The 14,350-nt window shown below is 38.6% G+C and overlaps 2 protein-coding genes and 1 long non-coding RNA gene across 3 annotated transcripts; all 3 read right to left on the bottom strand.

Annotated features, from left to right (window-relative positions):
- Window positions 1-1,001: 1,001 nt before the first annotated feature.
- LOC124630276 lies at window positions 1,002-2,357 on the bottom strand. Its single transcript, XR_006984409.1, has 3 exons — window positions 2,229-2,357; window positions 2,039-2,063; window positions 1,002-1,086 (listed from the first exon to the last, which is right to left on the bottom strand). It is a non-coding gene; the product is annotated as an uncharacterized LOC124630276 (long non-coding RNA).
- A 1,124-nt stretch (window positions 2,358-3,481) lies between these two features.
- On the bottom strand, window positions 3,482-8,273 carry LOC124630677 (tubulin alpha-8 chain-like). The gene is made up of 8 exons (XM_047164642.1): window positions 8,012-8,273; window positions 7,515-7,687; window positions 7,058-7,186; window positions 6,498-6,668; window positions 5,669-5,809; window positions 5,031-5,246; window positions 4,537-4,700; window positions 3,482-4,355 (listed from the first exon to the last, which is right to left on the bottom strand). The coding sequence occupies exons 1-8, from the start codon at window positions 8,271-8,273 to the stop codon at window positions 4,223-4,225; spliced, it is 1,389 nt and encodes a 462-aa protein (XP_047020598.1). The 3' UTR covers window positions 3,482-4,222.
- A 5,000-nt stretch (window positions 8,274-13,273) lies between these two features.
- Window positions 13,274-13,540, bottom strand: LOC124630574 (insulin-related peptide 4-like). Its single transcript, XM_047164533.1, has one exon. It carries the CDS (start codon window positions 13,538-13,540, stop codon window positions 13,274-13,276), a length of 267 nt encoding a protein of 88 aa, XP_047020489.1.
- Between the last annotated feature and the right edge of the window lie 810 nt (window positions 13,541-14,350).

The raw sequence follows: 14,350 nt of genomic DNA on the forward strand, positions 1-14,350 counted from the left end.
CTTAAACGACCCCTATCATTATCATGACAGAATAAAAACATATTTCGGATCGTTTCTAGCGATGGATAGTGAATCAAAATCAAAATCAAAAATCAAAAAAAAAAATTTTACAAGATACTAGCTTTCGCCCGCCTAAAACCTTCTCCCGGGTCAAAGTTACTTCCCCTCTAATTTTCAGCCAAATCGGTCAAGCCGTTTTCATGTTATGTCGTGACAACGGAAACCGGGTTTCATTTTTATACATATAGATAAGTTATCAGTTGCTATCAATGCACTTGCTAGGTCGTGATGTCGTTGAATTATTCAAAAATAGGAAGTCCTGCATGTCCATAAATACACAGACCATAACAGATGCAAATCTGGTAATCACTGATGTAGTTTCGCGGTGGCCGGGACATGATTCAACTATATACCAAAACAGCAGAGACCAATGATTCGAAAATAGTGAACATGGAAGAGCCTATTTCCTGGATGATAGTGGATACCCTCTGAAAGTAAGAAGTAGGCTAACATTGAACACTAGCTTTTGCCAGTGGTTTCACCCGCATCCCTTGGGAACTACTTCTCGTACCGGGATAAAAAGTATAGCCTATAGCCTTCCTCGATAAATGGGCTATCTAACACTGAAAGAAATTTCAAATCGGACCAGTAGTTCCTGACATTAGCGCGTTCAAACAAACAAACAAACTCTTCAGCTTTATAATATTAGTATAGATAATAAATTATGAAAATTAAAACAAAGATAGTACTTAAACAAATAGTTTAATAATGGCCTCCCTGTGGTTTCGGGTAAAGGGGAGCAGCAACACGCTTCTGAGTGTGTTGTCGGACAGAGTTGACGGCCAGATGCTCAGGCACTGGTCGTCGATGCATGTTCATAACAATAATCACTTTAAATTTTACTAACATAGAATTTTAAGTTAAGAATTTTACTAACATAATATGGACTGTGTACTGTTGTGTGTGCTTAGTCTGAAATAAATATTTTCAATTCAATTCAATTCAATAATAGTCCTCATGTGATGTAACAAACATTATCATCATCCTCCTGCCCCATCTTAATTTGGGGTCGCAGCATGTTTTTACCTTTGATTATATATATGTCTAGATGGAGTGTCACCATACAATCCCAACAAAGAAGCAGAGACAAAATTGTTATGCATGTGTGCGTGTAGGTGTCATTTTACACTGCGCGTTGACGTAAATAATGATACCAGCTACTACGATCCTCCCATAAATAATGAAAAAAAAAAATAGACTAATTAAATAAGTTTGTATACATAGTGTTATTCTGTTTAACTATAACTTTATAGAAAATTGAACCTTGCTTGGCACTGCTCCTTTTGTAAGTCTTCAGCGCCCTATCTTGTCGACAGTACTCATGTCCTTGCTGCGGAAGTGATCGGAATACACTACGGTATTTTTTGTTGGTGTCCACATCGCATCTCCGCGGCTTTTTTTAATGCAGTCTATCCACTGACTCCTAACAATAGGATTACTTGGAATTCTATTAAAAAATCATGTTACGCTGATGACCATAATTTACTAATCAAATAATAGTAGATAATATTTGGGAGAATCAGAAAATGTCTATCTGAGCAATAAAAATAGAAATTATACCTATTATTTTTTTGCGCAATGCTTAAAAAAATATCCTTTATACATAACATAAACACGTGAAGTTGGGAAAATGAAAAACAGAAACTGGCAACACTGATACAAAATGGCGTGATTTAGTAAACATAATTACAAAAAACAACTATTTATTTTCTGGGTCAGTTACCGATGATAGGTGATGTTATTGGCACTTTTTAGCCTTCCTTTATAATTCCGGCAGACTTTAATTGTACATGTCGTCATTTTATCTCTGTTATTTGTATTTTAGTTAGCGCGCGTAATACGTTTTGACAGTTAAGCGGCACGATCTGTTCTGATTGACAGGAAAGCTCCTGTCGATGAACAGTACATCGACATTTTTTTCCACGCTTGCGCGCACCCGACGCTACATCTAGACATATATATAATCAAAGGTTTTTACACGTCTTTCCAATTTCTCGCACCACCTGAAACGAAATAAACATTATAAATTTATAATTTTAACTCCATACTTATATCCATCAACTCATGGAAAACAAAAATACCATGAAGCCCACAGTAAAACAAGGAACACAGTTGAACGGCAATATCTTAACAATGTATTATTCCACACAGATATTATGCACATTTACCTGAAAACGTTTCCTGTCGCATTAAAACTATTTGAGACTGGATCCAAGCTTTGTTTTTGGCTTCGTTCGTGGTCCCATCCGTTTTTTGTTTAATATTGTGTCTCTATGAGACGTCAGCAATTTCACTATTATAGCTTGTCTTTTTTTTCTGTAAGAAAGGTTTGTCCACGTTTTCTCTTCTCTGCCAAAATAAACTTATCTTTTCAACAATAATAAACCCAAATGAATGTACACATATCACATATACACATCAGTCAATTTGACAAACGCGCGAAGGACATAGGTAAAAATTCACCTGTAGAAAACCTCTTTACTGTTTTATTGCATAAAACAAAGCGTAAAGTAGTTAAAAGTTAAATTAAAATAACATTACAAGATAATTTTTCACAGGCTTTAGTAATATATACTCGATTGACGTTTATTACTTAAGAAGTACTGAAAAATCATTTTATCGATAAAATATCGACTTTTCTTTATCGTTTGTAGAACTAGTAATCTGTCACTTACTTAAGGGATCCATGTACAAGTGTGGTGAAAATGAATTTAGGTAGGTGTCAAATTGGGAGGGGTCCTTATTAAAAGTAGCATTTAGATAGGGAAACGGTAAGAGATCGTTGGTGAAAACGGGCATAATTCAATCAATCAATCAAAAATCATTTATTTCAACTCGGCTGCAAGACAGCACTTCTTGAACGTCAGGAATTTGCAATAGACAGCCCCCAAAACGCCCACCCTTCACCACTTCCTATGTGTTTTTACTGGGAAGAAGAAGTGGCGCAACAAACTCCCAAGCAACACATGTCTGTCTGTAGGTTAAAAGAACCTTAAAAATTGTTTGATATGTACATTTGTATACAATTAGCGGCATTGAAGCAGTTATAGTTCGGCCATTCAGAGAATGCGTTCCTGACACGTCGCGATTGAACTGACGACGTAATAACATTCATTGATTATTGATATAATAATGTTGTTTTAATGCTCCTCAATTGTTAAAACGGTAAACAACCAGCAAAAATATTTTTATCGTAACTGCAACGCCATTGCAAAGTTACGTCGTCAGTTCAATCGCGACGTGTCAGGAACGCATTCTCTGAATGGCCGAACTATAATCTGTATCTGAATTTGTACCTGTCAATGTAGTAAATGCGTAGTGTAACTATGTCGAAAATGTGTAGTGTAAACAGGTACACACACCAACGAAGGAAATTGGGAAGTTAAATTAAGAGTCTCAAATGAAAATAAACTGGACATTTTATTGTGACAAGAACATCAGACGGTACACTGTATATAAACTTTTTCATTCATTTTACAAACACAGACGGACGTACACAAATATAAAACATTACACTTACAACGATAGCGCCGCATCACACCGCACATTACGCGATTCGCCACAAAACACGTCCCCATCATCATATCTATTTAATGTAAAAGTAATAAAAAAACTTGGTCATTTCTCCGTCCAGTATTTGCTATAAAATTTGTAAAAATCTCAAAAATAAAAACTAAAAAAAATAGACGTCGCAAGTCTGCCGGACGAAGAAACGTATCGTGGCGAGGGAGGCCCCGTGCTGACGCGGCGGTCCTCAGCGAGGCGGTAGCAACTCGAGCATCATCCGACCTCCGCGGACATTTTCGAACCTTTATAAAAATTTTCACAGTTCTGCAATAATCAATATCAATAAACGTGCGGCCGCGGTTTTGTGGCGTCCGCTTCGGCGGCGACGCTGCAGCCGCCATTACACACGCACAACCTGCCACAGCGCATGAGTCGCAGCTCACCGACTGTGCACGCGGCGATGCTGTTCTGTTGCAGTGATAGCGCCGGCACAGAGGTGGCCAAGCACATGACGACTATTTTTCACTTTCAAATATTATAATAACAGTTTGACGGTAAAAATGATCTTCTCTGCGCTTAGCCAAGTGTGCGCCGGCCGATGTACTCTGTATGCGAGTCGAGCTGGGTGCGGCGGTGGGGGGCGCGGCCGGTCACGTCATAGCTCGTCGTCGCAGCCCGGCTGCATGTCCGACGTCTCGATGGCCACTTCGTCGTAGTCGCGCTCGAGCGCTGCGAGGTCTTCTCGAGCTTCTGAGAACTCTCCCTCCTCCATACCTTCACCTACATACCTGGAAAGGCGTATAAACGTGACAATTTGATCACGTGCATACTTCTGCTATACAGTGTATCGAGATGCACGCGAAATTGGATTAAGGAGATCAGAGAGGCAGCCGCTCCATGTTAAACACTTTTACTCAGCTGCATCCTGGAAGACCGTAACACAGTTGAGAGAAGACTCAGAAGACTTACCAGTGCACGAAGGCTCGCTTGGAGTACATGAGGTCGAACTTGTGGTCGAGCTTGCCCCAGGCCTCGGCGATGGCGGTGGTGTTGCTGAGCATGGAGGCGGCGCGCTTCACCTGCGCCAGGTCACCGCCCGCCACTACTGACGGCGGCTGGTAGTTGATGCCCACCTGTGAGAATAATGGGACTGGATTTAGTTGTGTATGAAGCATTAGGGGATAAAAGAAACGATTGTAAACCCACAGATGTGAGCTGTATGACATTTATGATTTTGCAATTACGAGTATTAGGGTTTTCAATTTTTAGGGGTCACTGGCTTCTCTTTGCTTTGTTATGGTAAGCTTAAAAAAAAGAAAAAGATTTGGTGTCTGCTTGAAAATCCACATTAATACATATCGACGATCCCTTTCTAAAAACCTTCCATCCTAAACTATACAACAGCCAGCAGCTCATCACATATTAAACTTTCAAAACGATCCTTTAAAATTCTTGAAGCTCACCTTGAACCCAGTGGGGCACCAATCCACGAATCGTATCCCGGCTCTGCCCTTCATGGCGGCGATGGCGGCGTTCACGTCTTTGGGCACGACATCGCCGCGGTACAGCAGGCAGCACGCCATGTACTTGCCGTCGCGAGGGTCACACTTCACCATCTGGTTCTGTGGCTCGAACAGCTCCGCCGTGATTTCAGATACTGACATGCCTTCGTGGTACGCCTGCAAAGTTTGGCGTTGTATATAAAAGAAGAACTTAAGGAAATTGCTGCTTTGGGAGAGCTTTAACCTACGTCTACACTGGAATTGCAGAGCAAAAAGCGTAGGTATTCATTAGCTATGTCTGTAATGGGAAAGTAGCTGTGATAATAAATAAAAAAAATATATATTATAAAAGCGGTAAGTAATTTGGTTATATAAAACACTTCCAGCATTAAAGCCCTAGGCATCCGGTTGTCCTATTTGCTAATCTGGCATGACCACAAATTATATTGTCTCATGTCTAACAAAATAAAATTGGTAAAGGCGGACTTATATACCTAGAAGTTTTAAGTAGAAGTCAGCTTATAGAATTTAGCTTTTAGAATTACGAAATATATGTAGTTCTGTCTCACAACTTTTCAATACACTTTGGAAGAGTTTACCTTATCGGCAGAGACAACGGGAGCGTACGCGGCGAGCGGGAAGTGAATGCGCGGGTAGGGCACCAGGTTGGTCTGGAACTCCGTCAGGTCCACGTTGAGCGCGCCGTCGAACCGCAGCGATGCTGTTATCGACGACACCACCTGTGCAAGACCATACCATGGAGAAACATACATAACATCATTTTAAATATAAACAGACCTCTTGAATAATCTAATGAACAGGCCTCTTGAAGTGATGGGATGAACACTCATCGTTGAAGTAGATTATGTACACTGTATAGTATGATATAGTGATGTAAAATAAAAAAAAAACGATTTGTATGTTTTCACTTTATTGAAAAAAAACTTTGCATCGTTGTTTTTTTTCTAAATTTGTTTTTTTTTTTCTAGCCTAAGTTTTAGTTCAATTTTCAAAATTTTCCTTGTATTGAGTTAATATCAATGAATGTTGCCAATATTTTTATGAAATTTTGGTACTGTTTTATAAGAAAAGTACCGTAGATTCAAGAATAAACCTAAGACTCTATTATGTAATCTTTAACGGTAAATGCCCTGACAATTTTAGAGTTAGTATACTCTTGAAAAAAACTGCTTTTATCAGGTTTTTTTTCAAGGTTTTTTTTCACATTAGAAAAAAAACTGTTTTTTCCAACACTAATGGCATATGATCCAAACACTATATGAAATAGTTAAACTATAAAAATTTACTGACAGCCGTTTGAACCGCAATCATATAGGTTTACAAAAGAAATGGTTCTCGTAAATTACTTACTACAAAATCGGTTCACCACAATACTGCTGTGCTGGTAACTGAACATTTTGTCCTTACTTGTGAAATAAGCCTGTTGAGATTAGCATAGGAGGGCCTCTCGATGGACAGCCGCCGCCTACAGATGTCGTAGATGGCCTCGTTGTCCACCATGAAAGCGCAGTCCGAATGGCCGATGGTGGCGTGCGTGGTCAGCACCGCGTTGTAAGGCTCCACCACTGCCGTCGACACCTGCGAAAAACACATGCACTGGAATATTTCGTGCTGGAAGCGTACTCGGCTCGTAAGCTAACGTTGTATTTAGTCCTCGCCCAATTTTATTTGGAGATGTATTCTTCTATCTTCCGTCATCTCGCAAGTAGCATTCTTTCTAACCATATCGACTAAGGTTTAGTATTTAGTATGAGGTCTTAACAAGCTGGATGAATAGAAACTATTCCAGAAAGCTGAATGTTTTTTGTTGCTAAAGGATGATGTGGTTGGTTTTTATGAGGTCACTTTCATGTATTGCAATCTTAGTAAATAAGACAAGGTAAGGACAATAATATATGGTTTGCAAAATTTTTTTTTATAAGCAGATCACTGTGCGAAATCATTAATCCGAAGAAGTGGATTCTTACTTGTGGTGCTGGATAGATAGCGAACTCGAGCTTGCTCTTCTTGCCGAACTCTTCAGAGAGCTTCTCCATCAGCAGCGAGGTAAAGCCGGAGCCTGTCCCGCCACCGAACGAGTGGAACACGAAGAAACCCTGGACAATTTAATAATGAGATTATTAACACCTTTTACCCTTTCAAGATTAAGTAATCCACGAAGCAAGCAGAAAGATTAAAAGCTATGTTTAAAATAACTTGGTCAACCCAACGACATGGACACCCAAATCGTAATTTTTAAGTTCCTAACATGAAAAGGGGTAAAACACTCACGAATCGAGTAGAAAATAAATTAGATGAACTTCGTGTCATTGTTCAATAGTCTTAGAACTTGTGATATATGGCCAGAGTTTTCATGTCGTATTAAAGAAACCTGTATAGGAAAGAAATGGAACAGCTTGTGGTGACGAAACTTCTTATGCATACCTGTAAACCAGTACACTGGTCAGCCAGTTTCCTGACTCTCTCCATGACGGGACCGAGCACCTCCCGTCCGGTGGAGTAATGGCCGCGCGCGTAATTGTTCGCCGCGTCCTCTTTGCCGGTGATCAGCTGCTCGGGATGGTACAACTGCCGGTACTCTCCTGAGCGGACCTCATCTGCAAACGTAAACGTTGGTACATAGCAAACAGAGGGTATTTGAGAAATAAATTTGAAGATTTAATTTTACAAATAAGAAATTATTTGTAACAGGGAAAAAAGGAAGTGGTATATCTTCCTATTTATAGCTACCAGATGCAATTGAGAAACTATGTTAGTAATAGAGCTTAACGTGATCTGAAAGTATGAAGTAAAAACTAAATCTCGCCACTATTTTCTAACACCTACAAGGCTTGATTTCAAATATGTGTCCTACGTTGAATGCCTTTAGACCGCTAAGATCCAGTTCAAAGCAAGTCAGGAGGTAGTGTAGTTAAACTCACCAATAACAGTGGCTTCCAGGTCCACCATAACAACTCTGGGCACCATCTTCCCTCGATCAGCTTCAGAGAAGAAGGTGTTAAAGCAGGAGTCTGCAGCATTGGGGTCCTGCTCGCATGCCGGCAGGGTCCCGTCGGGGCGGATGCCGTGCTCGAGGCAGTACAGCTGCCAGCAAGCCACGCCCATTTGCACTCCCGCCTGCCCCACGTGCACCGATATGCACTCCCTCTGCTCGCGTACAAAATGGTCGCACGTTATTGACATTTAACTATAGCACGAGTCCTTTCTGTCAGCAGTTAAAGATAGTAGAAAATATCTCAAACTATGAAGTATACATGGCGTAAAAAAACCTTTGAGATGAAGCAGTGGGTCGTCTTAGGCAAATTATGTAACAAGCTTTACATCGTAAAATGGCCGACGAGTGACAGTTCCAAAATGACAAAGCAGTCAAATATGAAAATGAATTTATCATAAACGATCATAATTAGTTACAAGATGATTATAATTAAACGAAAAAGTTGTAAAGTTCTCAAAGTAAATTAAGAATTATGGGAAGTCAAGTATTAAAAAATGAGGAGACCACCAGCACAAGCACATTTTATTCAGTAACCTTGAAGTTGAAAAACTCCCAAATATTTGCTACCAAGAACACACAAAAAGGCTATAGAAAATCAAATGTTACCTGAAACACGCACCAAGTTGAAAAACCATATTACATTCAAATTTCACTTACCATGATAGATACTGGTAATTTTGTCGATCCTGTGCGAAAAATATATATATAAAAAACTGTACAAAAAAACTATTACGTTACGAAAATTTTGAAACGGACTGAAATTTTGAAAAAATTGCGAATCAGCGCCCGTCTGATGGGCCGCTTGGATATCTTGTTAATTTTTATTCCACGTTTGAATTTGCATATGGCTTACTGTTACATTCCTAGACTGCCAGGTTGCAAAGAATTGAACAAAAAGTTTGACACTTGACCAAGTAGATTGCAATATACATCGACTATGAATCCATTCGATCATACCAATATCAGAAATGTTAGTTTTTGGGTTTGAATGTATGTTCCTCAATCATGCTTTAGGGAAATGAGCTGAAATTTTACACACGTACCTGCATATAGATTGGTTCTACTTAATTAAATCCTACTCTTCCTTCAGTACACGAGTGGGCCAGGCACGGCACAGCTTAAATATACAGGAGAATTACTTATGTCCAAGATTACATATACATACTATATGAGCTTAGCTATATGAGCATACTATATGATTACATATTATATGAGCATGCCTACTTATAACAGTAAACATAATGCACATAGTTATTTAAAGAAAACTATGGCATAGCTCTTCGGTACCCCAGTTTTATATCTACTTGCTCATTCACACATGAAATCAAGGAGACAAGAAAGGTGAAAATTACCATAACTTCCGCACTTATGTTTCAGTCAGGTCCCATGCATATTGTTAATTAGTCTGAGTATTAATGAGCTTCTTCAGGTATAAAAGCTAGGATTTTCTGTGCATACGGCACATTTGATCGTCATACATAAGACTGCGATAGCCTTTCATCCTTCACACGGGATTGATCGATCAGTCATCATGAAACTGATTTTGTGTTTTGTTTTGCTTCTGGCGTGCGTTTGCTCTTCAGAAGTCCTGTTGCCGATAGATACGTATTGTGGGCGTAAGTTACCTTATGCGCTGGACAAGGCTTGCCCTCATTCCCCTGACATGGTGAAACGTGAAACTGGGTGGTGGGTGCTACCACCTAGGTCTGTGCTAGCGCTGTCCAGGGTCCCTGGCAAGCGACTCGTGATCGACGAGTGCTGCGACAAGCCATGCACCCTTGAAGAACTATTATCCTACTGCCCTTAAAGTTATTATTAAAGCGTCTGTGTTACGATTGTAGATTATAGAGTGATTATCGTGAATACTTTTTAACTTATAGCAACATGACTACTATTGCTTGTTTTTGGCTGTATAAATATAATTAAAAATGAGAGAGATCAGAAGTAAAAGTGGTTTCTTTATTAATACCCTTTTTAACCGACTTCCCAAAACGGAGGAGGTTCTCAATTCGGCCGGTATGTTGTTTTTTTTTTTTTCTATGTATGTACATCGATTACTCCGAGGTTTATAGACCGATTTACATGATTCTTTTTTTGTTCGACGCAGAATAGCTGCCAGTTGGTCCCATAGTCATCAGGTCAGGATCTGATGATGGAAACCCAGAGAAATCGAGAGCAACCTTCGAAAGTTGTAGGCATACATAGGGTAAAAACTTGACACTAAGGTGTATGCTTGAAAGCACTATTCAACAGTGAAGGTTTGGAGCTGACCTGATGACGGAGACCAGAGAGGGTCGAGGGAACTCGACCACTGAATATGTAAACTACCTCGTGTTTGGGCTTATATTATTTGTATTGACGAGACCTTTGCAACAGTGAAGGTTTGGAGCTGACCTGATGATGGAGACCAGAGAAGGTCGAGGGAACTCGACAACTGAATATGTAAAATACCTCGTATTTGGGCTTATATTCTTTGTATTGATAAGAACTTTCCACTTATATGGATAGTGACAACTATTCGTATCACTGAAAAGCTATAAATAAAAAACTTTTTTACAAAAAAATTAAACCGACTTCCAAAAACACTAAAAAGCAAAAAAAAAAACTAATTTTAGGTGCATCGGCCTAGAAGTCGGTGGCAAAATTAACTTAGTAACATCCATTAGACACCGACTTCTAGGCCGATGCACCTAAAAGTAGTTTTTTTTTTGCTTTTTAGTGTTTTTGGAAGTCGGTTTAATTTTTTTGTAAAAAAGTTTTTAAAATAAATATTGTAAGATCAGCTAACGTTAAAAACTTTGTCAATATATGTTTTTACCACGGAAATGGTTACCTACCGTAGATTTTTTTATTATTGATTGCAAGTCTGGTCACGAAAATAAGGAGCAGCATTTAAGTCGAGGGTGGCGAGTACCTACGTCACAAGTGGGGCACCAAGATAGGGGTGGGCAACTATTAGGGCAACAAGAGATGGGGTGAATGGGGCGGAGAGGTTTGCATTCACCCCTCTTCTATGTCATAAGTTGATTTGCATTTTTGTGCTCGTTAGCTAGAGTTTTTTTTTTTTCATTTTAGAAAAGAACATAGAGGTCTTCTTTAAAAGTCGGTGTTAGCAATGGCTTTAGCTAACTTACTGGCACTGCAAGGTACATTATTCGCAGTACTGCATAATTTTTTTACAATGTTTGATTTTTGTAGTAAATATTTGATAAACCTGAATAACATAATAGACAACCTAGGCTAATCTAAATTCTAATTAACGGGATTTTACATATTTAGTAGAATAGAATAGGTCTTTATTTTACAATAAGTAATTCAGGAGATTCAAAATCCTGAAGTCTGCTTACATAGACATGGCTTTTTCTTAACGCCCAATTTGGAGTAACGGTCCGTTTATCACGTAAGATCTTAACACATTGTAACACGTTATATCACATCACAGGCAGATTTGACACATTTCTATTTTTTTTTTGGGAATTTTCAATTTTCGACAAAACGTGGTAACAGAACAATATAAATAATAATAAAGGTCGTTATACCACAGACCGATGCAAATTAAACTAATCCATGTCGTAGATAAATCAAATTATTTTAGTTTTTAACTTGTACCGTGGTCACACCGAGTGTTAATCCTTTACATGCAAATGTAAGCCATTGTGAAGTGTTAACATTATTTTGAATATATAATTGCATGATATTGTTGTAGTGTGTAAATAAAGAGGAGTGTGAATATCGATTCGTTTCGGTTGCGCGTGCGGTGAGGGCTGAACTTTTGATATTTCGTATTTATGGTTGAACTGAGATAGTATGTATTTACTGGATACAATACAGTCCAATAACGGTGTTTCTTTTTTTCGAAAATTGAAAGCTTTAGTCGCTTATGCTGGTAGGCAATTGGAAAACTTATTAACGGTGTATGAACTATTAATATGGAGCTATGTGAATTTAATGGTTCTTGAATTGAAATTGTTTAAATAATCATTCATTAATTGGGAAAAAATATTACAAAATGTTGTACATTTCAGATCAAAGCTTGATTAAACTTTTTCGAGTATGCTGCCAATTTTAGCAGTAAAAAGAAAAAAAGTACGTCACAAAACTTTGACAAATAACTGTCACCCATTGGACAGGGGGTCTGGACAGGGGTAGATCAAAGGACAATGTTATCGTGAAACCTGATTCTTATCTGCAGAATTATCGCTAATGTGCTGAGATAATATCTTAAAATGGGGATGCTGTGGATTTGTGTGGCGGACTAACAAAATGTGTTGTTTCATGTGTAAGTACAGATTTTTTGTTTAAAAGTTTTATTCTATGATAGTGTAAGTAGGTGTCCATCCTCCGAGCCTTTTCCCAATCATGTTGGGGTCGGCTTCAGTAAGTATTAAGTAAGTATTAGTATTAGTGTAAGTAGGTTTTTTTTAGTACATATTTATTATTTTAGTTTCTTATAATCCTATCGTAAAATCCTTCCTTTTTTTCTGTGTGACTATTTACTTCATATTTAAAGCACAGTTAGTTCCTGATAAGAAAACATACTTTCAAAGAACTTTTTCAACAGTTTCATAGGAAATTGGTCATTTTTTTTAAAGCTTTTATTTAACTTGTTTCCTTCATTCTCTGTAATAGAGGGATGAAAAAAGTCTTCCAGCCCAATGACAATCCTTGCACAATAGCCCGAGGTGTGGCTCAAATAAAAAATCCCATTTGGTCCACGGAGGCGGAATAATGACCGCTTTTTACCGGTTTAATCCGGATCAGATAACTGCGGGACTATGCGATGCCCGTTTGATATTCATGATCATTCCCCGGGGATTTTGGGGATCAAAATGTACTGCCGAGTTGCGATTTGGAATAATTGAATATGGACCTACTAGATGTAATGGAATATGCATTTTAGTAATTAATTACCATAATGAATGTACCTTCATAGTTTGTCAAAATTATTAATTGAATATTATAGCCTTTATTTACTAGTAAGTTTATATTTCTATTGATTCAAGCTTTTGTTATAACAATTCTTACTATTAGTGACACATGTTCCTCTTTGCACGTCTTAATCAAAAAATAAAGTCTGAAATGCATTTAGCAACAAAATAAAACACAGAATAAGGTAACCTCCATAATTTATTTACATCAAATATTCAACACGTCATTCACTTGACAATCAGCCATGCCAGTAACTTCGCTAGCAGTATGAGAGCAGCTCATCCACCGTGCAGGGTTTGTAGCAGCACTCGTCAACTGGGCCCCGCTTGCCTCGGGCCCCGCTGAGGGAGTGGGCCGCATCAGGGGACATCCACCAGCCCGCATCGCGCTTCACTTCTTCAGAGCCCCAGCAAAGAGTAGCCAGGACTTCAGCTAGTCGGCGACCGCAGTAGTAGCTTGCACCGTTTTGCGCTTCGGAGGACCAGGCGAACACCACCACGAAAGCAAGGACCAAAAACAGCTTCATGATGAGTTTGGTGGTGGTTTAACTTGACTTGTTGAAGGAAGTAAGGCGGTTACTATACCACGAATGTGGATTGAATGTGTTGATGCTAACCAATCCTCAGCTTTTATACCTGGAGATAGCTCATTAATATTCAGACAGATTTCATTAATAGGACCTGAACCGAAAATCAGGTGGGTAGGCTATGGAAAATTAAACTCGTATGTCTAAAGGAATTTCCGTTTGGTTGGGCTTATTGAAAAGTTGTGACATAAAGAGGTCATAAAAGGAGAGTTACTTTTGGAGCAAGAAATTCATTTAACAATATCTATTCCTTTTTTAAATTGAGGACCAGAATTGAAATAAAAATTACAGTCTCGATTGCAAAACATACAAAATAAAACCGTTTAAAAAGGTAAACTATTTGAGAGAACACGCGGAACCATTGAATTATGAGTCTAATCACGCACGTGGTAGTTACGAAGACATACAAGTACGTATTAAGAAATTACTAACAAAATGAACATGGATTTAAGCTGCCTCATAAACATTATAACTGTTTCTTTTAATTACATAAGCACTTGCGATTAGGTACTAGGTACTAAGGTAAGGTGGTCCTATTGGATCACTCACATGTTAGTACCTACACAGACACGCTGTCACTTATGTGAGCTAAAATTGAATTTTACTAAGTAAAACATTTTATATAGTAATAGTAGGTATACATATAAAATCTCCACATTTATTTTTGTTTGGCTTTAACAGACTTTTTAACTCCAGGCTTCCTTACAAAGTCCAACCACTTGCGTCCAAGACTCATCCAGCAACAAAATG

Source organism: Helicoverpa zea, chromosome 5 (assembly GCF_022581195.2).
Source record: "Helicoverpa zea isolate HzStark_Cry1AcR chromosome 5, ilHelZeax1.1, whole genome shotgun sequence".
NCBI classification, from domain to species: domain Eukaryota; kingdom Metazoa; phylum Arthropoda; class Insecta; order Lepidoptera; family Noctuidae; genus Helicoverpa; species Helicoverpa zea.

Coding starts and splice junctions, on each gene's coding strand:
- LOC124630677 (XM_047164642.1), bottom strand. CDS start 8,273: ATGTCAATAACGTGCGACCATTTTGTACGCGAGCAGAGGGAGTGCATA. Junction 6,669..7,057: donor CTATCTATCCAGCACCACAA/GTAAGAATCCAC, acceptor TGTTTTTCGCAG/GTGTCGACGGCAGTGGTGGA. Junction 4,701..5,030: donor GGTGCCCCACTGGGTTCAAG/GTGAGCTTCAAG, acceptor TTATTCTCACAG/GTGGGCATCAACTACCAGCC.
- LOC124630574 (XM_047164533.1), bottom strand. CDS start 13,540: ATGAAGCTGTTTTTGGTCCTTGCTTTCGTGGTGGTGTTCGCCTGGTCC.